Below are 24683 nucleotides of genomic sequence, written 5' to 3'. Positions count from 1 at the left end.
AGGCATCGTAAGTGGAGGGATGGATCGATGTTTCTCTCAAATCAATAAATTTTAAAAATTGGGAAAACAGAAAAAGCAGATGGTGTTTGGGGCTCCAAGTCCCCATCCTGGGGGCTGGTGTGTCTGCAGATTTGGTGTCTGATGAGGGTCCACTTCCCAATTCACACACAGCCACCTCACTGTGTCCTCGTGTGCAGAGGGGGTGAGGGGGCTCCTGGGCCTCTCATTGGGGCACTAATCCCCGCCTTGAGGGTCCCACCCTCGTGGCCTCATCACCCCCAAAGGCCCTGCCTCCTGATACCATCACACTGGGGTCAGGATTTCAGCACATGGTTTTGGGGGGGGAGACCCTCAGAGCAGACCACAGCGGTTCCCTAACCCAAAGTTTGATTCCCCGGTGCCGGCCTCACTTCAGAGCAGAAGTGGTGGGGGAGGGGGCTGAGGCCCACCCAGGCATCGGTCAGGAACCTCTATCAAGTGAGCCCCAAGTCGGCCGCAGCACTTAATATCGGAGGCCTTGGGCCCTGGACTCCCTCTGTGCCGTGTCCTCATCCTGGGCTTAGGGGACAATCAGTGGCCCTAACTGCACAGGGACGGGCAGAGGGTCCAGTGAGCTGATGCACAAGCGCTGTGTAGTAGCTGCAGGCCAGTGCAGTGGCGCCCCCTGGAGGTTTCAGGAGGAAAAGGAAGGCAGAGGCCCTCACACACCTAGGCAGCCTGACCCCAGGCAGGTTCTCAAAGGGAACTGCAGCTCGAGGGGCCTTCCTGTGGCCCAGGGTGGGGTTACTCACCCAGCTGCCACAGAGACTGTCCTCCACGCTCCCAGTTCACCTGCAACCTGACTGCCCAGGACACTCGTGAGGGCACAGTCGGTGGGGCCAGAGGACCCCGGGGTCGCTGGGTTGTAAACATGCCATTCCACCTGGCTGGTGTGGCTCAGTGGTTTGAGCACCAGCCTCTGAACCAAAGGGTTGCCGGTTGGATTCCCAGTCAGAGCACGTGCCTGGGTTGCGGGCCAGGTCCCCAGTGGGGGGGCTCTCAACACATTGATGGAGGCAACCACACACTGATGTTTCTCTCCCTCTCTTCCTCCCTCCCTCCCCCTTTCTAAAAATAAATAAAATCTTTAAAAAGATTTCATAAAAAGCCAAAGTCTGCAAGTGTGGGGCACTGGAAGTCAACCATCCCAGCAGCTGTGCTAAGAGCACCAGGGTTCTACGGGGTGGTGCCGGAGGTGGGGGGTGGAGAGCCCAAAGGGGAAGTGGGAGGGGCCGGTCCTCGGCGACAGTCTGTGCCGCGCACACACGCCCAACACGGCGGCTCTTTGATGGACGGGCATGGATGAGGGCCAATCTCAGTGCAGGATAGGCAGGGCGTCCTTCCACGTGCCAAATCCGGGGCGGCCGGACACAGCGTGAACGTGCTTCTCAAGCCCCTCAGAGTCGCGCCGCCATGCCGACAGCCCACCCGCTGAGCCCTCTGGGCTGCGTGAGCGAGTGGCTTGCTCTGTGACCGTCCATGGCCGGTCAGGCAGGCAGGGAGGCAGATGCCCCAGTTGAAGACTTCAGCTGGGTGAGGTGGCTCCAGGGCAGGGTGCAGCCCAGAGGACCTGATAAATCCGTGAGGCCCAGATTTTCCTGTTAAACAGAGTGGAAGTTGTCCGCACCCTCAAGTCCCTGGTGGATGGTAACAGCTCAGAAAAGGAGACAGCCCTGGCTGGGTGGCTCAGTTCATTGGTGCATCGCCCTGTAGACCAAAGGTTGTGGGTTCAGTCCCGTCAGAGCACATGCCCAGGTTGTAGGTTTGATTTCCGGTCAGGTGAGCACAGGAGTCACCCAATGGATGTTCCTCTCTCTCCTGCCTCCACTATCTCTAAAATCAATATAAACATCCTCCTGTGAGGATTAAAAAAGAGAGAGAGAGGAGGAATGGAGACCAGCGAAGGCATCATGAGACAGCCAGCAAACAAAACCACTAAATGCCTCCTTCTTTTGCCCATTTTTCTGGCATTTCTGTGACTGTGTGTGTTTTGTGGCCAGAGGTACGCATGTGGGATATTGCTAGAGATGAACAAACCCACAGGTGTGAGGAATGGACAAAAAGGAGTGTGTGAGCCCCACGGAAATGTCCCAGAAGTCTCTGGTGCACATAAGTGCTCAGCGCGGCTCCCGTCAGACACACGTGGTGCCTGACCTTCACAGAGAACTTCAGAACCTTCGGGCAGCTGGCCGAGGGCTCACAGCTCAGAGCTGCTGGATTCCTGCAGAAAGGGCATCAAGTCCCAGGTGAGCTGAGGGTAAGCGGGCGAAGGGTCAGCCCCCTGCTCAGACGGCAGCCAGCTGTCTCTGCTCATCTCTTCCCTGGGCACTTGGTCATCGGGGGGTCAGGTCTGGCTGAGGAGCCAGGAGGAGGGCGGAGGAGGCTGAGACGGCAGGAAATGCAAAAGGTTTGTCAATTCAAGTTAACTTACTCAAACACCAGGAACAGCACTGATGAGGGAAATGCGGTGTCCTCCCAGCTGCCCGTGGGCGAGGCCCCTGCCCGGCAGCCTCTCCCAATCTGCACGGCGGCCTGGGGAGGTTGTGGGCCACCCTACCTGAAGTCAAGGATGACACCTCCAACCCTGGGCTGGCCTGGGCCAGCACAGGCTGCTGTCTGCTGGGTGGGGGAGCGGCCTGTCCGCAGCGGCCAGGCAGCAGCACGGCCATGTGAGCTCCAGGTCCAACTCGGGCCTCTCCACCCTGGGCCACCTCGCCTCTTCGAGGGCCCAGGGAGGGTCCCCAGGAGTGTGCAGCCAAGACCGGGCCCCACCCCCCAGAAGAAAACTGGCACCAGGTTAAAAGCTTTATTTGGTTTATAAAACTCTGCAGGCCGGGACCACACCCTGAGCAGCGCAGGAAATGCAGGGCGCTGCTTCTGGGGTGCGGCTCGGCCTGGGACAGCTCGGAGGCTGGTGGTGACCCCCTGGGCTGGGGCCCAGACAAACTCACAGGTTTGGTGGCCATGAAAGCGTGAGGGCCACCAAGCAGCAGCCACGGTCCTCGGAGGGAGGGCACCTCATTCCACAAGCCTTCGGCCGCCTCGCCGGCCGTAGTTGTCCCGCCAGACGCAATAGTTGAGCACAGACGCGAAGGCCAGCCAGGCCAGGTACGGGTAGAGCAGTCGGGCGGCAGGAGGGCTCACCTTGTACCAGGCCACGGTGGTGGCTGCTGCCAACCCGCCCGTCATCAGCAGGTCCGCCAGGGCCTGAGGGGACACGGAGGGGAGGGAGGGCAGGGAGGCCTGTGAAGCAAAGCGCCCACCCACCCGCCACACTACCGTGATCCCTCCATTCCACCCCTAAATGATTCGGCCAAGGCAAGGCCCTCCCAGTTCTCTGCCTTGGTTTCCCCAAATAGAAAATGGGAACACTGGCCCTGCCCGACCCATGCCATGTCGGGGTGCAATGTGGGTTTTCCTGCAAAGTGACCCCTAAACCCGAAGCCAGCAGCCCAGTCCAAGCCCTGCAAGTCTCCTTCACAGGAGGAAGAGCAGCTACGGAGGCGCCACAGGAGGGCACCGTTCCCCAAAGACCTTCCGAGGACACGAAGACCTTGGGCTGACCGCCATCCTGCCCCTGCCTTAGGAGCCCGACCCCGTCTGGGATGCGATGCCAGGTCCCTTCCTCCATGAGCCACCTCCAGGGACTAGGGAGACACTCACCCAGCCCATCTGTCGGGCACCGAAGAAGATGGGAGGCCATGCCCAGTTCAGGGTCAGCTGCCCGGCGTAGAGGCCCAGGGGAACTACAGCCTCCTCCGAGAAGCCCCCCAGCTCTTTCCAGACCAGGTAGGAGCCGTATCTAAAACAGAGGCCTCTTGTCAGGGCAGCATCGAGGAAGATGCCAGGCTCAGCCCCGGAACCACATAGTGAAGGCTCGGGCACACCCCGCCACCAGCAGCCACGTGAGCTCGGGGGAGCCGCCTGACCCCTCTGGGTCTCCATTCCTCGCAGGGTTGCCGAGAGGAGCTGACCCACTGGCGGTGCTCAGGGCGGTGCCTGGCACGGGGGCGCTCCATAAGCAGTGACCGTTATTCTCCTTATCGGTGCTGTGGTGGAGGAAGCACTCGAGGCTCCTGTCCTAGCCAGGGTACTGCACAAAATGGTGGGACTTTGGGGCTGGGCCTCACAGGATGAGTAGGAGTTTGCCAGGGGAGTTAACGAGGATATGCCAAGGCTTCGAGGCAGGTGTGAGCCCCTGAGTCAGCCCGCATGGCGGCAGACCGAGGTCTTGGGGGCACCGCAGAGGTGAAGCTGAGCAGGCAAAGGGGGACCTGGCCGTGGGGGCTCCATCTGCGGGCTACCAGTGCTCTGGCCCCACTCCCAGTCATAGTGGCTAAGGCCCTTCGACACCTACACGGCCCAGGCTCTGCAGCCCTTCCCAGGCGTCCACTCATTTCCCCCTCAGGTTAAAGCTGTGAGGTGGGCAGGGGGTCAGGTGGGAAACTGCAGCACAGGGAGGCGAGGTGTCTGAGGTCTCTTAACAAGACATCGATCGGGATTGGGATCGGACCCCGGTGACCAGGGCCAGAGCCGGGGCCCTCGACTCTGTGAGGGTTGGACCTAATCAGGACCTACAGGAGCTTCCACGGGGGTCCAGGAAAGGCGGGGCCCACCCTTGGGCTTCATCAGGATCTCGATGTGGGGGAAGGGCCAAGGAGGAGTGCGCAGGCCTGGAGGCCAGAGCGAGTTGGAGCAGAAGCAGGCGTCTGGGCCAGGACTGGAGAGGAGGAAGCAGGCCAGAGCAGTGCTGGCAGCCTAGTTAGGCCGGGCCTGGACCTGGGCCTGGCAGGGCGTGGGGCCCAGGCGACACCAGGTTTCAGGGATGGTCTTCCCACCAGAACCCTGGGGCACCTAACCTGGCCTCTGAGACCTGCCCCTAGGGTGCCTAGCATCTGCAGCCCACTCTGCCTGCCCTGAGCTGGCTTAGAACCAGCATGCAGGGAACATTCCAGAAGGCGAGCAGGAAGCTGGCCTCCACTAGGTGCAGTTCCCGTTGGAGTCACCAGGGGGCGTGTGCACACGCGCAAACACACACACATACACACAACACTTTCACCACAGCAATTTCCAGGGTCTAGTCCAGGGGCTCCTGCTGGGGGCCCCACACTCTGGCCCTGCATTCCCCCGAGGTCCCTGGTCAAAGTCGGGGAGAGGGCGGTCATGCACTGACGTGTGGCTCAGTTGATTGGGCACCATCCCACAAAGCGAAAGGTTGCTGGTTCAATTCCCAGTCGGGGCACATGCCTAGGCTGTGGGTTTGGTTCTGGTTGGGGCGCATACAGAACACAATGGCTCAATGTTTCTCTCCTTCTGTTTCTCCCTCCCTCCCCGGCTCTCTAAAAATAAATAAATAAAATCTTTTTTAAAGGTGGGGCTGTGAAAATTACCCGTGACAGCCTGGCACCAAAGGGGTGCTCCACAAATGGAAGCTACTGTGAATGCTACTGTTCTTACTCCCATTGATCTTGGAAGCAGACACGCTGCCCATGCCTGAACTTTGCACACTGAGCCGGGCTTTGCCCTGGAGTTGTGAAACCAGCCAGGGTGCCAGTGTGGGGTTGAGCCATCGGCCCGCCCCTCTCAGGAGGCCCTGGAGGGGAAGGTTGGGAGCTGCAATCAACTGGTCCTGCAGCTTTCTCCGCCCTCAGTGGGTGAGTGAAGTGGGAAGCGGTGTGGCTGCCCCAGGAGCCCTGGACAGTTAAAACCCTGCAGGGCCTGGAGCCCTGGCAAGGGGAGGATGGCCCCGTCCACTGCCTGGGCAGGTGTAGGGGCCCACCTACCCCATGGCCGAGTACAGCGTGCCCCAGATGGGGCCCAGCGTCCAGCGGGGCGGGTGCCACGAGGGCTTCTGCAGGCTGGCATACCAGCGGAGGCCCTCTCCGCGGACACAGTAGGAGCCCACAAAGCCCCCCAGGCTGGGCGCCAGTGTGAAGCCCACGGCGGGCAGATAGGGTGGTGCCATTGCTGCTTGAACCGCTGTCCCAGAAGCTCTGAAAGAGAAGAAGGGGCTGGGGTGAGAGGTGGGGCACTCCAGGGCCAACGCTCCACGGAGCGGTTCCCAGGGCCCTACTGTGCGCAGAGCAGACCCAGGATCAGAGGGCAGATCTGTTAGCAGCCCCTAATCACTCATTGGAAAGAAAGACAGGGAGGCTCAAATAACAGGAGCCAGGCAGGAGGGTTGGGCTCATGTCGCGTGGCTGCCATCCCAGCCCCAGGGCTCCAGGGAGCACATTCCCACCCAAACCCCTCCTGGCACCTGGAAGGCAGCCCTGACTGCAGGAGCCCCTCCGGTGCCTCTGCCCCCACTGCCCACTCACCCTCAGCTCCTGCCCCAGCTGCCAGGGTCCTGGGCTCTCACCCTCAGCCTGCACCTTGCATCTCCTGGCAAGTGGGCCCTCCACTCTGCCACCTCACTCAGGCCAGCTGGGCCCCTTCCAGCAAGCAGGCTTCCCAGCCCTTTTCCCCAGGCCAAGTGCCAGTGGGGGCCGGGTTGGGGGCAGGCTCTGGGAGAACTACGTGAGTCCATACCCTGCGCTTTACATTCCGGAACGTCTCGTTCATCCGTCACTCATTTGTGCACGAGGCAGGGCCTGGCTCAAATCCTGGCTCCCCATTGACTCACTGTGACCTCAGGCAGATCACTTCACCCCTCTGGGCTGGCCTCAGTTTGTCCCTCTGTAGAATGGGACATCAACCTGGCCTACCTGGGCCCAGTCCAGTGTGGGGACTGTCTCTGTACCACGCCGCAGGCCCACCCTAAAATCACCTTCCCTTCCCATGTGCCAGAGAAGGACAGCGCCGCCCATGCGGCCGCACAGCACTTGGAGGCCAAGCTTTGCCTGGGTCGAAAGCCTGCTCCCACCTTGACACCCAGGGCCACTGAGGTGGTGAGTGGGAAGGGGCAGGAGGCAGCAAGAGCTCAGGGCTGGGGAAGCCCCCTCAGCAGCCCTGAGAGGCTAGCGGGCTCAGGGCAAGGACGGCCTGGACGCTGCCCCCCGCAGGGCCGGGGCCGGGGCAGCAGGCCTCTCCGTTATGCTTGCTGGCCACACCCCCTTGCCCAGCTGCCCCAAGGTCCATGCTGACGACCTACTAGGTGCCCAGAAGCGCGCCATGCTCCTGGCAAGCTGAGATGCTTGCTCACTGGTGCTGAGGGTGTGTGGGAACACTGTAACATTTCCGTAAGTCTAAAACTAGTACAAAATACAGCCCAGGCCAGGTCGGAGCATCGTCCTGAGCCACCAAGGTTGCACGTTCGATCCCTGGTCAGGGCACATACAGGAATCAACCAATGAGTGCATCAATAAGTGGAAAAACCAGTCCATTTCTCTCTCTCCCTTCCTTTCTCTCTCTCTAAAAATCAATAAGTAAAAACTGAAAGAAATAAACAAAGCTATAAAAAGTATCCTGGTTCGAGCAGTAACTTGCACAGTGCTTGGTATTTGTTACTCCGTCAGCCCCCCACCCCGGGGTCCCGCCCCCTCCACTTCCTCCACATCTCTCAGCTCCAGGACCATATTGGCTCCTGTCCAACCAGTTTTGCCTAGTTTTTTTTTTTTTAATTGGACTGAAATTCACAAAATTTCTCTCTCTCTCTTTTTTTACCTTCACAGGAGGACTTTTTTCATTGCTTTCAGAAAAGAAGGGGAAAAGGAGAAAGAGAAACATGGATGTGAGAGAGAAGCATCGGTCGCTGCCTCTCGCAGGCTCCTGACGGGGGCACTGAACCCGAGAACTTCCGGTGCCTGGGCTGGCACTCCAGCCACGGAGCCACACGGGCCAGCACGGAGATTAGTCACTCTGAAGTGCACAATTCAGTGGCATTTACACACTCCACAGTTGGGCAACCACCATCGATCCCAGGTTCTAAAACAGTCCATCACCCCAAAAGAGCCCCAGCACCCCTCAGCGGCCACGCCTCCCTCCTCCAGCCCTGGGAACCCGTGGCTTCCTGCGCATTCACCTTCTCTGTGTTTCATGCAGACGGAACCCTACAACATGCGGCTGTGGGTCGGGCTTCTCTCACTGAGCAGGTCTCGAGGCTCAGCCACATTGCCGCCTGCATCCAGACTCCCCAAGGCTTTGTGGGCGAGGGTGTTCGTGGCGCCCTGACACAGCACCCACCGCGTGCCTAAGAAATCCCCACAGAGGATTCACCCAGCGGACAGGGCCCCAGAGTCCGCCATCCAGCCCCGCCCTCACCCCCAGCTCCAGGCAGAGCAGGGTGTGAGCTGGCCCTCCTGCCCAGCCCTGGGCTGCGCCTAGGAGGGCTCCGCTGCGCCTGGTTCCTCTGGGCCGGGGAGGGGCCCCAGCCAAGGGTCAGAAAACAGGGAGTCCAGTTCCCCGTGTGGAGAGAGCCAGGCAGGGAGTTTCCTGGGCCTCTTGGGGACTGCTTGGCCCCTGAATCACCCCACTGGGGGACTGACTGAGCTGAGTCACACTGGGCCTGAGAGAGATCCACTCTGGAAGGGGGCCCCAGGGAGGGCCAGGACGCGCCCATGGCCAGGAAGGGGCTTGGACTCAGGCAGGGGGGCACAGCCACGCACCCTTAGTTCTGTCTCCGTCAGCAGGTGTCTAGGAACCCAAAGCTTGGCTCTGCCTCCGATTTGCTTGGTCACCCTGGGCCAAAGCGCCTCTCTGGGCCTCAGTTTCCCCCTATGGCAAGTGGGGACAACCTGCCTGGCCTACTTCACCGAGTCACGGGGAGGCTCACATGAGGACCAGAAGAGTGAAGGGCCGTGGCGAGTTGGAGGGCACTCGCTCCGTCTCCCCACCCCACCCCCCGCACCTCCCCCCACTCGAGGAGCAGGCTCCAGGCTGAGAAATGTCAGCTGGGTGGCCACTGGATAAGCAGGCAACAATGCTTCACATGAGGCCCCGCCCCCAGCCTGGGGCCACTCTCGGGGATGCCTCCAAAACAGGCCACAAATCAGGCACAGCGAAGAAGGCTCAGGACCTGGGGTCGGGAAAAGGTTCTAGGCCTCTGGGAATGACGGGCAGGCACAGGGCTGGCGGAGGTCGTCACCTCACTATTCTCTCCGGAAGCTGCAGGGGAGGGGTCCTCTCAACCTCCATGGTGGACTGGTGACTACTCCCATGGTCTGGAAGAGGAAACTGAGGCACAGGGAGCCCCAGAACTTTCTGGGTCTGTATAACTCTGAGGCTCACAGCTCCACCCCCACCCCCTGAGCTGGAAGCCTGCTGGGCCACATGTCCACTCACGGCTGTGTCACCTCCCCTCTCTTGGCCTCCTCCCTCATCCCAACAAGGCACAGGAGGCCTGCCCCGCCCCACCTCAACTGACCAGCGGGCCAACAGCCTCACTCTTTCCAGCCCTAAGGCCAATGTCCCAGCCCTCATGGCCCATCAGGGCAGCGGAGATGGGAGCTGAACCTCCCTGGCCTCAGCCTGGGACCTAGGACCTCCCATCCTGTGATGCTTCACTCCCAGCCCTGCAGCCCCATCTCCCAGGCCTCTGTGTCCCCATCTGTTAAGTGGGGCCGAGCCAGTGGGTCTCTGGGGGATCCTGCAGTTCGCTGTGGCCTCTCTACAGGGGACCCTCCCTGTGGAAGGTGACAAAGCTGCCCAGGAACAGCACAAAGGGTTCTGCGCTTTCTCTGACCCCTCCTTCCCCAGCTGTACCCAACCCTCCTAGCCTTATCCCTTCCTGAAAGTCACCACTGTCCCAGGGACTTGGTCGGCCAGTTTGTGTATAAGGACTCACAGCCAATCCTCCTCATCGTAACCTTTGCAAAGCCCCTCTGCTGAGAAAGTGTCCAAATAACAGCCGCCAGGTGTGGAAGGAGCCACACCCCCCCACCCCCAGCCAGAGGAAGGTCTGGGCCAAGGTAGGGCTGGGGTGATAAGGGGGAGCTTGCTTTATGGGGCGTGACTACTTTATGCACACAGAGAGCACATCCAGGCCTTGCCTGCACAATGAAAAGTGAGTAAAAGAAAATACAAATTAGTGAAACCCAGATTCAAAAATAAAATAATGAAAAGGCAAAAGTGCACACCGTCAAAAGTAGGTGCCCTCCAGGGCAGCCCAAGCCCCTGGCCCCTCCCCTGAGCCACCGCTGGGAGGCGTGGGGTGGGACCCCAAAGTTTCCAACCCCTGCTGCTCTGCTCTGCCACTGCGGCTCTGAGCTTGCACGGTGGCCCCTGGGTGGCCCCAGCGTCCCCCAGTCCAAAGGGATCCCTTGGGGGCCAGGATCGCCTGTGAGGCTCCCTCTGGAGACAGGAGGAAGCAGCTGCCTCCGGAAGAGGCCTGCCACCCTCCCCTCCTCGTTCCTCAGCTCCTTCCCCATGTGCTGAGGAAAGAGCACCATCTCCGCCTGCTGCCCTGCGGGGGTGGGGGGGGGGGGCGCTCCACCCCACAGAGACCCGGGCCCTCCACCCACATCCTGGCTGGCCACTCAGCATTTTGGTCCTGGGCCTGCGGTGTGCCAGGGTCCTGGGCCACTGCTTCTTCTCCACGGCCTCCTCAGACATCCCCTCCTTGCCCCTAACTCTTTTGGAACAGCCTCTGGCCCTCATCCCCAGGGGAGGCTCGGGTCTTGCCCCTCCTGTGTCCATCTTCCCGCACGTGGCTGGTACCATGAGCACGTGCTGTGACAGGCCAGTGGGAGAGGCCCCCAGCCCAGAAGAGGCCACTCGGGGGTGTGCTCACTGCTGGACGCCCCACCTCCCTGCTCACCTGGGCTTCTCTGGGCTTTAGTTTCCCTCTACGGCAAGTGGGTATGGGGACAGGCAGGCCACACACCAGGCCCAGGGGCAGGCTACCGCTCACCTGACCACAGGGGTGGGAACTAGGGCCCCGGTTCTGAGGCCCCGTGAGGTTTTTCTACCTGGCTTTTGGGCAAATAACCTCCCCACTCTGGCCCGGGTTCCCTCCCCTGGAAATGGGGTGTTGTTTCAAGTGGATCAGGAGACCGAGGCCTCTGCCACTCCTGCCCTCTCTCGCCTCCCTCCTGCCCCGGGGCTCAACAGGCGCAGGAGTGGGCGGGAGTTGCTTTCCTGCCCCTCCCCGCGGCTCTGCTTCCCGCGGGACCAGCGGCAGGCCGGGCCGGACGGGGCGGAGGTGGGGCGGGGCTGCCCAAGTTCCCCCACGCACATCCCCCCCATCTCCCGCCGGAATCCGCCAGCGCCAGCGGAGTCCGGGCCACGGACCCGGCAGGCGACCCAGTGGCGACCCGGCAGGCGACCTCCCAGTGCGGCACCGCGGTCGCCTCTCGGGTCCCCACGGCAGAGCCTTGGCCTTCCACCTCCGGTCTCGGCTTCCCCCTCGGGCCGCGCGCCAGCAGACGAGCGCTGTCAGGGATGGCACCCTCGCGGGGCCCCCTTTCTCGCAGTGCACCCCCCCCCCCCCCCCGGCTCCCGATCTCTACTCACCGGCGACCAGGACTCGCTCCGGGAAAAGCACTGCGCGACGGGAGGTGGCAGCTAGGGCCCCAGCCCGGTCTCCCCCTACCGCGAGGCCCCGCCCGGCCCCGCCCGGTTTGGCTGGAAGCCCCGACCTCCGCCCACTGGCTTGCCCTCGGGACAGGGAGGTCATCCCTCTTGCTTGCCACCAGCAATGCGCTTTTGTCTCCCTGGCCAGGAGCCAGTCTTTAGGTCGTTTCTAAGTCCCACAGGTCAGCGCCACGACCCAGACAGGTAGCTTCTCTTGAGCCTCGCTTTTCCTCTCTGTGAAATGGGTCAACAAAGACCACCTGGGAGAGGGGAATTGCATCACCTGATGGCAAAGCATGAACACAGCAGCCTGGCCCCCCATCTGGAGAAGCACCCTCTCTCCTTCGGCAGTTGCCCCAGGGCCGCCCGCAGCCTGCAGGCTGGCCCTGGCTCACCCCTCAGTGGTTGGTTCTGCCTTCATCTCCCTGCACCTGGAAGATGGACACAGCATGGTGGGGCTGATGAGGGTGGCCCACCGTAATGCAGGCAGGGCGCCTTGCAGACACTTGGTGTGCAGTGAATGGAGGCTGCAGTTCTCACAGCCCAGAGGTGGCCTCCCTGGGTCACCCTGATGGGACAGGCATGTCCAGCCCCAGGCCTTGGGCGCCTCCCCTCCCCTCCCCGACTGCAGGCTGCTCTATTCCTGAAGGCCAGGGCCTATCCCAGCCACATGGGGCTGACTTGGTCTGCAGGAGCCCCGACTGCCCATCTGGTCCCCCCAGGGTCCGCGTGAGCACCTCCCCCAGGCTCCTCAGCCAGGCACCTCTGGGGCTGCAGTCTGACATTCCTCAGCTCTGCCCCGGCCTTTTTGCCTGCATGGACCCCTTCCACCTTTGGCTGTATTGGTGCAATGAGGAATGTCAGACCTTCTGCAGGGCAGACACCTTCCCAGTCCCCACGGAACAGACCCCACTTCAGGTGCTCAGAAAGGTGAAGGGGCAGCCCGCACCTGGCTGGAGACAGTGGGCCTGAGGCCGGACCCAAGGAGACTGCAAGGAAGGTCAAACCTGACCGGCCTGAGCTTCCCTGTGCACGGGTGTTCGTGGGCAAGGTCGGGGGTGAAGCAGGGTGGTGGCAGGGCACACAGCAAAAAGTGCTCAGAAGCGTGGGTTGCTCTGTCTTCTTGCTTGTGCACTTGCTGCACCTGTGTTCAGAACTTAGGTGTCTGGATGGTCTCCCCCATGAGATGGAGCAAGCGTCTTTGGCTGAGCCAGGCGGCAGGCAGGGGGACGGGGGAACAGGACCTCATCAGCCTGCCATCAAGACCGGCCAAGTGTGGACCAGACTCCGGGCTGAGCAGCCCAGGGACTCCGTCCTTAAACAGACACCATTGAGGCGACGGTACATCCCTGGAGTCTCACTGCTCCTGCCGGGACTGCTTGCACACCTGTGCACACGCCATCCTGGGTTCCTGTTCACCACCACCTACCCGGGCAATGCCCTCCACCCCCCTGCTGGCTGGCTCCTCGTTCCCTGGGTGGCACCTCTGTGCCTTTTCGGGTCCCCGTGTTTGCGAGGAGCCCATCCTCCGGAAGTTCTGGAGAGAGACTGCGCAGGAGGCACCGTTTTGAAGTTCTCTGCCACGGCTGGCGGATGCTCGGCTGAGTGAGAACTCCCAGCTGGAGCCATTTGTCCCTCGGCCTCCTGCAGACACGGCCCTCCTGCCGCCACGGTGCTGGTGGATGGGCACCTCTGTGTGTGGCCTGTTTTGTTCTTCCTGGAAGATTTTGAGGACTTTTCCCCAGAGTCCTGAAAGTTCACACGGACACTCCTCAGTGCGGGCCTAGTCCCATTCATCACGCCAGCATTCAATGGCCCTTTCATCCAGGAAACTCATATTCTTTATCTTCCAAAAATAAAAAAAGTAAAAGTTTGCTCATTTCCTTCCCTCCGTTTTCTCACTTCTCTTCCTGGAACTGTTGTGACTCAACCCCATGCACCTCCTGGGCTGGCCCCTAACTTCCCTTTCTCTCCTCCTCATGTTCGCCTTTTTTGCTTTATCTTCTGTGAGGATTCTTCAACTTTCTCTTTCTGGCCTTCTCCTGAGTTTTTCAATTCTGCTATTTTTCATTTCCAGGGATTATGTTTTGTCTTCTGACTGTTCTTTTTTTAAAAAAAATATAACTTCCTGTTCCTCTTTCATGGATGCAGCGTCTCTCAACTATCATGACAGGTTTTTTTTTAGTCTCTGAATCCTATGTGGTTTTTTTGTTGTTGTTTTTTTTTTTAATTTTATTTATTTATCTTTAGAGGGGAAGGAGAGGGGGAGAAACATCAATGTATGGTTGCCTTTCCTGTGTCCCAGTCCCCTGCTGGGAGTTGGCCTGCAGGGAACTGGCCTGCAACCCCGGCATGTGCCCTGACTGGGAATCGAACTGCGATCCTCTGGTTCGCAGGCCCGCGCTCAATCCACTGAGCTACACCAGCCAGGGCCTTGAATCCTATGTGGTTTTGTTTTCTGTTTGTAAGAGGACATCCTTGGATGTCTGCCTATGGTTAGGAAAACAGGAGGAAAATAAGTCCGCTGGTGACATTTGTTGGCTTAGCTTCACTGTAAGCTGAACTTAACGGGCCACCTGTCTGGGGACTCCCGGGATTGTTGATAGCTTTAGGGTTTTCTTCTCTGACTCGTCAGATCTCCCAAGGTCCTCCAGTCCTTTGCCTGGAGGACAGGGGCCTGGACGCGGGTTTCTGGGGGCTCAGCAGGGGAGAACACTGGAGGATGTCTCCGCATTCAGTACCCAGTACCCACGTTCACTGCTGTCTCCAGCGTGCCCAGCCCTCTCCAGAGGTAGCCCCAGATGTTTGCCAGAGTGGAGGAAGGCCACCACCCAGTGGCTAGAGAGAGGGAGGGGATCCGAAGAGCTAACTGTTCCCCCTTCCCGCAGTCCTCTTTACTGTAGTCCCCTTTCACCCTTAGACCTAGAAGCAGCTCGCGCTACCCAAACTTCGGAGGATCCTGTTGTAAGAATAAGGGTTGGTTCTCAACTCCACCGCTGGGAGGGATGCAGCTGTCTAGGGTCCGCCAGGTTGAGAAATACCGGTCCGTCTACCTGCTCTCCAGCTTCCAGAGATTCTGTTGCCCGGGCCCACTTTCCTGTTCTCCCTGTCCTGGTGGATTTATGTCTTTGAAAGGTCACTCTGCTTTGGGTTTATGGGCTTCTGGAGGCAGCGTGTGCTCCATTCATCTCTCAACCGGAAACTCTCTCCATAGTTTGTATGACCAGAACGTGGCATAGATTTGCCCTAATTCATTGAACTAACCTCTAGCTGGGCATGCAGCTCATTCCCACTGTTTCCCTGTCAAAAGCAAGGCTGCTGTGATGTCCTGAGAGTTAGTTCTCTGCCCGTTTAATTCACGTCCTAGGACAAGCGCGCTGAGGGTTTGCTGGTGCCATTCTATCCCGATCTTTCTCACTAAGAGGTGTGCAGTGGGTGGGGGTGGGTCTGCGACTCCTGGGCTCCTTCGAAGCGGCTCACAGGAAATGAGACAGAAGCAGGGGGGGTGTGGTTAGGGGCGAGGTCCAGAGTTAGACTCTCCCTGACCCAGACTCCCACCACTGCTCAGAAGTCGGATAACCCCAACTTCCACTCCCTTGTCACAAAACACCTGCCACTCCATCTTAGAGCCCTCCTCAATTCACCCGTAAATGGAGGATAATAATAGTATCAATTCATCATAGTGTTGCTGTGAGAAATTTCATAAACTAATATCAGAAAAACATCCAGAGCTTTGTTCAATGGAAAAAATATGTATTGGGTGTTTATTATGTGCTGTGCACCATGCCTTGTTTGCAGAAAACATTATAAAAGAGAGCTGTTATCTTCCTACGGCCCCGCACAGCTGGGCGGATCAAGTAAGTATTGAGTCAAAGAATGTGGAAGCGTTTCAAACACTTGACACGGGCTAGGGAGACAGAGTGAATGTTGCGTTGCCTTGTTTAGTCTGGTAAATATTACTAGGGCTTATTGTGGTGCGGTGTCGTGTTTTAGTCTTCCCCGCGGTGAAGTAAGCGCAAGGGTCCACCTAGACAGGCTGCACGCGGCAGAGAAGTGTCTCGGAACTGCGATGGAACCACTTACTGCGGAACCTCTCTTCTCGCCCCCGGTGCCCCGAACCGCCCGGAAGGAAATGCGTCATGGACCGCGCCACGCCGCCGCAGTCGGATCTCGGTCGCCCCGGTAACGCCCGAGGGGCTGGTTCCACACCATGAGCGTCCGGGTTGCGCGAGCTCTGAGGTCCTGGAGCTGGGGCGCGGGCTGCCGCCGCGGTGCCGCGAACTTCCGGCTGCCTCCGCCGGGTGCTTTGGACGTGGCGGAGCTGCTGCGAGATGCGACAACAGCGGAGGACGGGCCCTGGGAGGCGGCGGCGCGGCGGCCGCCCGGCCAGTGTTCAGTGCTGCTCTTCCCGGGCCAGGGCAGCCAGGTGGTGGGCATGGGCCGCGGTCTGCTCCACTACCCGCGCGTCCGCGAGCTCTACGCCGCCGCCCGCCGCGTGCTGGGCTACGACCTCCTGGAGCTGAGCCTGCACGGGCCGCAGGAGGCCCTGGACCGCACCGCGCACTGCCAGCCGGCGGTCTTCGTGGCCTCGCTGGCCGCTGTGGAGAAACTGCATCACCTGCAGCCCTCGGTGAGGCCCGAGCTCTGACAGCCAGGCCGGAGTGCCCCCACTTAGGCCACGCTAGGCTGATTCGGAGTTCCCGGTCGGCGCTAGGCGCTGTTCCGGGCCCTGGAAATACAGCCGTAAACAAACAAAAACAAGGATCCCTGCCCTCAGAGGGCTTGCGTGTGAGGGGAGGGAGACAGATAAAGAAGACCAGCTGCACTGGTCTTCTTTGCATGTGTGTAAATTGTATATGTGTTAAAGATGATACGTGTTGTATTGTCGAAAGGAAAATAGAACAGGGGAAGGGACTGAGGAGTCAAGGGCCAGATTTTAATGATCCTTAATAACTTCAGTAATTACTAAATGATTTTGGAAGGATTGAATATCATCCTTAGTAATGATCATTGAAGAAATTATCTGAGAATGTCACTTCACTTGAAGGTGTGAATTGATTGCAATTATTAATTAATAATATCAAGACAGTAAATGTTAGCTAGTGCTTTAAACCCTACTCCATCCCCACAACAGCCTTGTGAGACAAAAGCTGTTATTTTGTGGATGAGGACAGGAGACTCAGAGACGCTAAAGGAATTAGTTACTGGTGATAAACTTCACTGTGTGCTTACCCTGGGCCAGGTCTATGCTAAGTGCCTGAAAGACATCTTCATGTAATTCTTTCAGCGGCCCTGTGACAGGGGCCCTGCTCCTTCCTCATTTCACAGATGAGATGACTGGCTCGAAGAGGTTAGGGAGAAATCCCAAGCTAAGAATCAAATCCAACTCTCTGAGACTCAAAGTCATGCAGTACTTTGAACTTCTCTGCCTAGAGCCCTCCCACTCTGTCCAGCAGCCCCTGGCCTGGGAGACAGCTCCAGGGCAGAGGCAGGGGGCCCAGGGCCCTGGGCTGGAGTCACAGCTGTACCTCGGAGGCAGCCAGCAGGCTTTCACTTGCCAGGGAAGGTCCTCATCGGGGAAGGGGCTGTAACAGCGACGGTCAAGGCCACTCCTGTGTGTCGTCTTCTGGCTGGAGCACCAGGCACGCTCACCCTGGTTCACCGGGCCACCGCCAGCTCTTGAGTGCAGAGCCTGGACTGAGCTCCCGAGAGCAGGGCCTCACCTTCCGCATCTGTCACCGCAGGTCATTGAGAACTGTGTTGCTGCTGCTGGGTTCAGTGTGGGAGAATTCGCAGCCCTGGTGTTTGCCGGAGCCATGGATTTTTCTGAAGGTACACAGAGGGTTTGGTGTTGCACAGGGGCGTCATCTTGCCGGGCCCACTAGACGTAGGGAACACTGCGAAAAATAGTTCTGGACCCACGCGGGTGATAGAGAAGGAGTATATGGATAGGAATGACCTAGGAACCGGAGGGCCAGACTTCACCTCGGTTCTCTTTTAGGCCCGAAGGGTTCATTAGGGATGTCCTTTCTGTAATCTCATGAAATCTGCCTGCCTGGCTGTCTTTCCCACTGTCCCATGCATTCTTGGTGTGCGCACACACCTTTGGTGCCTGTCACGTGGTGGAAGCTCGATAGATATTCATTGAATGGAAAAGAAAATGAGTGTTTGAACCTGATCTATATCAGTTTCACATAAGACTTTTGCATGTAGTTGAAAGTTAAACATTTTTGCTTATAGTCCGGCCTGGACACCTTGCTCGGAGTGTGCTGAGTGCAGACAGGACCTTGAGTGAGGGGCTGCAGCAAAGGACTTGAATAGACATTTCTCTAAAGAAGAGTGACTGATGGCCAGTGAGCACGTGAAAAGATGTGCAGCGGCGTCACCAGTCACGAGGGGAATGCAAGTCAAACCACAGTGAGACGCCACTGCACACCCAGTAGGGTGGCTTTGGTTTAGAACAACAACAACAAGGAAAATAGCAAGTGGTGGCAAGGATGTAGAAAAACAGGAACATTACTGGAAGAATGCAAAATGGTGCAGCCACTGTGGAGAGTTTGCTGGGTCTGCAAAAAGCCAAGGGTAGAATTACGTGAGCCGGGAGTTGTTCTCAGAGGTCTATACTTAGGACGGAGTTTGTGTCCACCCAGAAAGACTTGCCACGAATGTTTGTAACAGCCAGAAGGTGGAAACAGTGCCCACGTCCGTCTCCAGGTGAACGGATGAGCCGACTGTGCATCTGTACAGGGGAATATTGGTCAGGGGAGAACCCCCGAAGGTGCTCGCGTGGTGCCAGGCACAGATGTCACATACTGTGTGATCCCTTTTGTGTGAAGTGCCCGGGACAGGCAAATCCTTAGACACAGATGACTGGTGCCTGAGGGAGGGGAGGAGGGACAGAGAGTGGTTCCACTTGGTGGGTGGGCGGTGTTTTTGGAATGCTGGAAAGTTCTGAAATTAGAGCTGGTGACTGCACATCATTGTGAATTCAACAAATGCCACTATTATACATCTGAAACTGGTTATACATATATATTTATATCTATTTTAAAGATCTTATTTATTTTTAGGGAGGGGAAAGGGAGGGAGAAGGAGAGGGAGAGAGACATTGATTGGTCACCTCCTACGTGCCCTGACCAGGACTGAACCCGCAACCCAGGTGTGTGCCCTGACCCGGAATAGAGCCGGCAACCTTTCGCTTTGCGGGAGGATGCCCAGCGCACTGAGCCACACCGGTCAGGGCAGACGCTGGTTATATTTCATGTGAATTCCACTTCCATGGTTTTTAATATAGCACTATTAATATAGCACTATTAAGGAAATGAAAAAGTTTCATGTTTCCACATGCTAATAAAACTTTTAAGCGGAGTTTTATGTGTGAGTTGCAGAATTACAGCATATGCACACTTCGTGTTCAGTATTTTCACTTGACCTTTTTCGTGGTTACTTCCTGGACACTTGCATGGGAGGGTTTCCCGTGCCCTCACCACGTGCCTGTGTGGTCTGTCTTACTTCCCGCCACAGGCTTAGGTGTGTGCCGCACAGTATGGGCGCCGAGAGTTCAGTGCCAGTGTGTGTTAGTGAGGAGTGAACGAGGGCGTGTCAGACAGGTGTGGGATTTGCCCCTCAGGCCCAGGAGTGGTCCCCTGGGCTCGTCCTCCCCCTCACAGCCAGGGAGCAGCCCCAGGAGCGGAGGGTGGAGGTCCAGTGGTTCCAGGCCACTGTTGCGTCTTGATCCCGTTAGCTGCCGGCCTGGCTCCGGCCCCGCCCTCTTCCCTTGCACTGGAGCTGCACTGAACCCGGAGTCCTGTGTTTCATCGTTGGCCTGGGGGCGCAGGGGCCCCAGCTCCGAGGGAGGGCAGTGAGGCTCGGTCTGTACCAACGGTGTAACTGAAATTCGTGTGATTGTACGTCATTCCAGATACCCGATGGCTCTTGTTTCTCCCCTTCCACGTGATTTCTCTTAAATAGTAAACTCATTAATGATACTTCCCACTTTTCACAACTGTCCAGGCACATTATTTACTATTATCCTATTTTACTAACTAAAAATTTGACCTGGAAGGAGATCATGACTTGCCCAAGCAATACAGCCCAAAAATCTGTTCCTTTCACCCTACCCCAGGGTTTCCCAACAGCGGCATTGCGATATTTTGGACCAGATCATTCTTTTGGGTTTACTGTGCATGTTGAGTGGCCTGCAACTACTGGCCTCTACCCACCAGCTGCTAGCAGCAACCCTCTCCCCCTCCAGTTGTGACAATCAAAAATGTCTCCAGACACTGCCCTGGGGGCAGAAGCACCTACACCTGGTTAGATCCTACACCGCGCCAGCTTTAAGGCAGGAGCCTGGGGTTGATGTGTGTAGAGCTGCGGACAGCAGCCTGCCCTGATCACGTGGTGTGGCTCCATGTGATGGACGCAGATGCACAGAATGAGGCCCTGTGGCCTGGCGGTTTTCCGCATATCGGGGTCTCAGCTCACAGCGTGGGGCCTGCGCTTTGTCCTGCAGGCCTGGGTTTCCCCGCCCCCCCCTTCCTCACCTGCCCTGATTTTTCCAAACGCACTTCTCTCCGGATAGGTTTGTATGCAGTGAAAATCCGAGCGGAGGCTATGCAGGAAGCCTCTGAAGCTGTCCCCAGTGGGATGCTGTCCGTCCTCGGCCGGTCTCAGTCCAAGTTCACCTTCGCCTGTCTGGAAGCCCGGGAGCACTGCAAGACTCTGGGGATAGAGAACCCCGTGTGCGAGGTGGCCAACTACCTCTTCCCGGATTGCAGGGTGATCTCCGGACACCTGGAGGTTGGTGTCGGCGGGAACACCCTTCACAGGCCCCAGTCCCGCGCAGCAGGCCGGAACCCTCCACCCCTGTGGGCCCACCGCAGCGTGCTGGACGCTCTGCCGGGCCTAGGCCTCTGGAAAACGCGCGCGAGGGCCCGAGAGTGCGGGGCAGTAGGCACCGCACAGGGAGACCAAAGGCCGGGACCCCGCCCCCACTTCACAACCCACTGGCCGGACCGCCTCTGGCAAATTGTCCAGCCCACCGGAAGGGTAAAGCCTGGGCCAGGTGGTCTCCAGGGCCTTCCTGCAGAACATTCTGGGCTTTCATAGCCTCTAACACGGTTGCTTCCTTACAGAGAGCCATTTCCTTCAGGGCTTTCCCGCCCTGCCCTGCTGGTCCTGAGATGCCAGTTTGCCCTGAGTTCACTTCCTTTCCTTCCGGTGTCCCCTCCACTCACTGCGCCTGCGGACAGCACTTCTAGAGCAGCTCCCGTGTGACAGGCGCTGGGGCACACGTGACCGATGGGCCAGCGCTCCTGTGGTCAGAGGCAGGCCGCCTTGAACCGAGGAGCCCGAGGAGCCCGGGTTTCGGGGGACAGTAGGAGTGGAGCTGTCTACCGGTGGACCGGCCTACAGAGGTGGTGCCAAAAGGCGACGGACGGAGGTGGGGGCTGGGGGCGGGGCTGGTAAGAAGGGCGCGCCCTCGGGCTGCGCGGTTCGGGCGGGGTGCCTGGTCTGGACAGGCTGGGTGCAGATGGGGACTGCGGGCACCGGGCCAGCGCTCACCTGCCTCACCCCTCCCTCTCGGCCAGTCCTGAGCTCTGCGCAAGGCAGCCTGCGTCCCACTTTACACGTGTGGAAGCTGAGGCGAGGGCGGGGCGGGTGCTGGAGGTAGAACTGGAACCGAAGGCCGTCTCATACTGGAATCTGCTGCCTCCACTCGACGATGCCCAGTTCACTTTCCTCTTTAAGGCCTTGCCAGCGCACCAGGTGTCCTCGTGCGTCTCCCCTGCATCAGCCGGGGCTAGCAGGTCCCTCTTGTGAGCGTTCCAAGAAGCTGAGGTCATACCGTATCCCTAAAGTAATCACGACGCTGGTTGCTCCTTCCCATTAACAGCCTTGGAGTGAAGCCCGGAAGTGGGCGGGGAGGGCCTCCTGCCTCCCAGAGTCAGTCCCAGGCGTGGCCTCTCGGTGCTGTTGGAAGTACCGAAGCAGAGATCAGGGGAGGGCCAGAGTCGTTATTAACTGGAATTTAAAGTCTCTGCGGCCTCTGCCAGACAAGCGCCCGCAGAGGGCCACCACAGAGGAGCCTGCTGGCACCCCGAGGCGGTGACTCTAACACTGGGGGCCTGAGGGGGCGGGTCCAGGACCCCGCGGAAAGCGCGCAATGCTGCAGGGAGTGTGCGGAGGGAGACGCTGTCTGTGCAGGTGCTGGGCGTGGTCAGACGGTCTGGCTTGGAGCCCAAGAGGGGCTGTTCGGCGGCCCCAGGGCGTGTCCCTCAGTGTGGTGGGGGTGGATGGAGGGTACTCATGGGTGTGAAGCACCGGGTCAGCCCCCGCAGTCACAGGGCCCAGACCCCTCCGTGGTCCCCACAGGCATGCGTCCCTCAAGCGAGGGCCCTGCTGCAGGTGAGGTTTGCCGTGCTGGCGCTCTTGCCCCAGGGCTGGCGAGGATCGGGAGGCCCCAGGGGTGCTGTGCCCCGCAAACGGTAACCCCTCTTACCCAGAGGGGGCGCACATTAGCAACCCTGTGACAGCTTTTTCCAGTGGACATGGATGGACTTGGCATCCAACATGGTAACTGCTAACCCTAACGCAGCACGCATATGCTGAGTACAGTTCTCCTTACCGCAGCCTGTAGCTAGCATTGTCATCCCCATTTCACAGAGGAGGGTACTGAGGCTCGAGTTACAGGACAATTGCCCAAGGCGGCGCAGCCGCTGGGGCCTAGGTAAGGCTTCTGTTAGTCTCCAGGGCAGCCGGCCCAGCCCCCCCCCCCCCCCCCCCAGCAGCCCTGGCCTGCCCTGAGCGAAGAGGGTCCCAAGGGTATCTACCATTCTAAAGATATTTGCAAACTATGTTGTTTGCAAACAGTCCCTGGTAGCCCCTGGGCTTCAGGAGGGGAAAGCCCATTTCTTCCCTAGAGAAACCCCAGGTGAGGGGGTTCTGGTGGGAAGGAGTTTGGCGTCCCCTGCACTTTTATGTTGAAAGTTACGCAGTCACACGGAAACAGGTGTGTCACGGACCGTGAGGGGGAGAAGTCTCCATGGAAAACGAAACCTACTTAGTCGTGCTGTTTGTTCACCGGATGCTATCACAAACCTATCGGATCGCTTCCTAGCAACCTTGGGAGTGGCTGACTTTTATGGGTGGGGGGAAAAAAGTCCAGAGGTCAGGGGCTTTGCCTGGGGCCACGGAGCTAGTGAGTGACACTGCTGGGGCGGGACCCAGGTCCCACGTTTCCAGCCTCAGGTCTCTCCTGGTCGCCCTGTGGGCCCCTGCCTGGGGACCGTGTGAATGGTCAGGTTCCTGGAACACTGACCAGCAGTGACTTTAACTGGTATGCAGAGGAGAGCCAGGGGGCTTTGCAGGATGTGAGGTGTGGGAGGGCGTCTGTGCACCGGACCGCCTCTCTTCGTCCTCCCCTGAGATGTGCCGGCCTCCCTTCCTTCCAGGCTCTGCAGTTCCTGCAGAAGAACTCCTCCAGGTACCACTTCAGACGCACCAAGATGCTGCCAGTCAGTGGTGCGTTCCACACTCGCCTCATGGAGCCGGCCCTGGAGCCGCTGGCGCAGGCGTTGAAGGCCATGGACATCAGGAAGCCCCTGGTGTCCGTGCACGCCAACGTGGACGGGAATCGGTACATGCACCCGAGACACATCCAGAAGCTGCTGGTCCAGCAGGTGGTCTCACCAGTGAAGTGGGAGCAGACGATGCACACCCTGTACGAGAGGAAAAAGGGCACGGAGTTCCCCAAAACTTTTGAGGTGGGGCCTGGGAAGCAGCTGGGAGCCATCCTGAAGAACTGTAACCTGCAGGCCTGGAAGGCGTACAGCAACGTGGAGGTGCTGGCGGCAGACGAGGCCCCCAGGTCCGACCAGGACTCCTAGGGTCTCTGGATGAGCAGGGGGCGGGGTGGGGGGCTGCAGGGGCAGCCCCACAGTGGGGCTGTGTCCCGTTCCCCCCACCCCCGTGGCTGGTCCTGCCTTTCCTTCCGTCCAGCCTCCCCCGTGTGACCAACTGGGACTGTTTGCAAAGAGCTTTGAAGACCGCATAAAGTACTAGAAGTATCTCTTTATACGAGACAGTTTGTTTCTCTGTTTTTAAAGGTTTTATTTTTACAGAGGAGGGAGGGAGAAAAACACCCATCGGTTGCCTCTGGTTGCCTCTCATACATTCCCACTGGAGACCGAAACCCATCAAACTCCTGACCTTGGGGGAAGATGCCCAACCAGCTGAGCCGCATGGATCACGGCATCATTCCTCCTCCTTGAAGTGTGGTTTGATGCTGGGGAAAAAGCAGCAGTGCCCAGTATGTGGAGTGGCCACTGAGTTCCCACACCACCTCCACCGCTGGCCACCTGGGCAGGCCTGTCACCTCGGCTCAGGCGGCAGCTCAGCCGGTGGCTCTGACATGGGCTGAGCCGGCCTGGCCAGCAGGAGCGTCCCAAGAACTAGAAAGGCTGGGCCTGTTCACTGTGCGTGGCAGGTGCTGGGGGCACCCTGGTATGGCCACCAGGTAGGCCAGTGACACAGGGCAGTGCTCCAACTGTCCCTGTAGCCACCCACAGCCAGAATGTTCACTCCTCTGTCACCGAATCAGAAGGGCTTAAGACGCAGCTGGCCTCAGCAGCCCTTACACCCAGGCCCAAGGAGTAGTGTTGACGGGTCTGCTGTGTGCCAGGGAGCAGGCGGCCTCCACCCTGGTGGGAAGGGGTGCCTTTAGCAAAGTAGAGGGGTGCAGGATGGGCCACTGAGGGCCGCCTCCTCCCTGCTCCCAAGCACGGGTGCCCTGCAGGTGCAGCTCCTGTGTCAGTGTCAAAGCTGAGTAATCCCAGGCCTCTTGGGTGGTCTTTTTGTTATTCGGCACCAGTAGGCAAACTGCACTTGAAATGAAACCTCTGCATTTGTCTTTAAACATACTGTCATGCCCTGACTGGTGTGGCTCAGTGGATTGAGTGCCAGCCTGCAAACCAAAGGGTTGCCAGTTCAATTTCTAGTCAGGGCACATGCCTGGGTTGTGGGTCAGGTCCCCAGTTAGGAGCACATGAGAGGCAACCAGTCAATCTATCTCTTGCACATTAATGTTTCTCTCCCTTTCTCTAAAAGTAAATAAAACCTTACACACACACACACACAGGGTCAAGGGCCTCTCAGCAGGGGCCCTGCCAGCCTTCGGGCAAAACTGGCCTCCC

The 24683-nt window shown here is 58.9% G+C and overlaps 2 protein-coding genes and 1 long non-coding RNA gene across 6 annotated transcripts; 1 reads left to right on the top strand and 2 right to left on the bottom strand.

Annotated features, from left to right (window-relative positions):
* Nucleotides 1–2831: 2831 nt before the first annotated feature.
* On the bottom strand, nt 2832–11521 carry TSPO (translocator protein). Of its 2 annotated transcripts, none has more exons than XM_037028510.1 (4): nt 11431–11521; nt 5823–6032; nt 3703–3841; nt 2832–3246 (listed from the first exon to the last, which is right to left on the bottom strand). In XM_037028510.1, exons 2-4 carry the CDS (start codon nt 6002–6004, stop codon nt 3058–3060), a joined length of 510 nt encoding a protein of 169 aa, XP_036884405.1. In that variant the 5' UTR covers nt 6005–6032; nt 11431–11521; the 3' UTR covers nt 2832–3057. The 2 variants fall into 2 exon arrangements, with proteins under 2 accessions (XP_036884405.1, XP_036884406.1); XM_037028511.1 differs by lacking the exon at nt 11431–11521 and adding an exon at nt 8003–8021.
* A 4052-nt stretch (nt 11522–15573) lies between these two features.
* MCAT (malonyl-CoA-acyl carrier protein transacylase) lies at nt 15574–23569 on the top strand. Of its 3 annotated transcripts, XM_037028500.1 has the most exons (4): nt 15616–16120; nt 17235–17322; nt 20072–20289; nt 22944–23569. In XM_037028500.1, the coding sequence occupies exons 1-4, from the start codon at nt 15701–15703 to the stop codon at nt 23376–23378; spliced, it is 1161 nt and encodes a 386-aa protein (XP_036884395.1). In that variant the 5' UTR covers nt 15616–15700; the 3' UTR covers nt 23379–23569. The 3 variants fall into 3 exon arrangements, with proteins under 3 accessions (XP_036884397.1, XP_036884396.1, XP_036884395.1); XM_037028502.1 differs by lacking the exons at nt 20072–20289; nt 22944–23569 and adding an exon at nt 18631–18669 and having other exon boundaries at nt 15574–16120; XM_037028501.1 differs by lacking the exon at nt 20072–20289 and having other exon boundaries at nt 15607–16120; nt 22944–23345.
* LOC118974931 (uncharacterized) lies at nt 18790–20105 on the bottom strand. The gene is made up of 2 exons (XR_005063978.1): nt 20058–20105; nt 18790–19452 (listed from the first exon to the last, which is right to left on the bottom strand). It is a non-coding gene; the product is annotated as an uncharacterized LOC118974931 (long non-coding RNA).
* Nucleotides 23570–24683: the final 1114 nt, after the last annotated feature.

Source organism: Sturnira hondurensis, unplaced genomic scaffold (genome assembly GCF_014824575.4).
Source record: "Sturnira hondurensis isolate 20B ecotype Veracruz unplaced genomic scaffold, ASM1482457v3 Scaffold0019978, whole genome shotgun sequence".
NCBI classification, from domain to species: domain Eukaryota; kingdom Metazoa; phylum Chordata; class Mammalia; order Chiroptera; family Phyllostomidae; genus Sturnira; species Sturnira hondurensis.
The sequence above is the reverse complement of the archived record's forward strand: the minus strand, read 5'-3'. Positions and strand labels throughout refer to the sequence as shown.

What these genes read in the sequence shown, in the direction of transcription:
- MCAT (XM_037028500.1), top strand. Translation starts at nt 15,701, where the DNA reads ATGAGCGTCCGGGTTGCGCGAGCTCTGAGGTCCTGGAGCTGGGGCGCG. An exon ending in TGCATCACCTGCAGCCCTCG is followed by an intron (nt 16,121 to 17,234) that starts GTGAGGCCCGAG and finishes CTGTCACCGCAG; the next exon opens with GTCATTGAGAACTGTGTTGC. An exon ending in AGCCATGGATTTTTCTGAAG is followed by an intron (nt 17,323 to 20,071) that starts GTACACAGAGGG and finishes CTCTCCGGATAG; the next exon opens with GTTTGTATGCAGTGAAAATC.
- TSPO (XM_037028510.1), bottom strand. Translation starts at nt 6,004, where the DNA reads ATGGCACCACCCTATCTGCCCGCCGTGGGCTTCACACTGGCGCCCAGC. An exon ending in ACGCTGTACTCGGCCATGGG is followed by an intron (nt 3,842 to 5,822) that starts GTAGGTGGGCCC and finishes CCTCTGTTTTAG; the next exon opens with ATACGGCTCCTACCTGGTCT. An exon ending in GTGCCCGACAGATGGGCTGG is followed by an intron (nt 3,247 to 3,702) that starts GTGAGTGTCTCC and finishes GTGTCCCCTCAG; the next exon opens with GCCCTGGCGGACCTGCTGAT.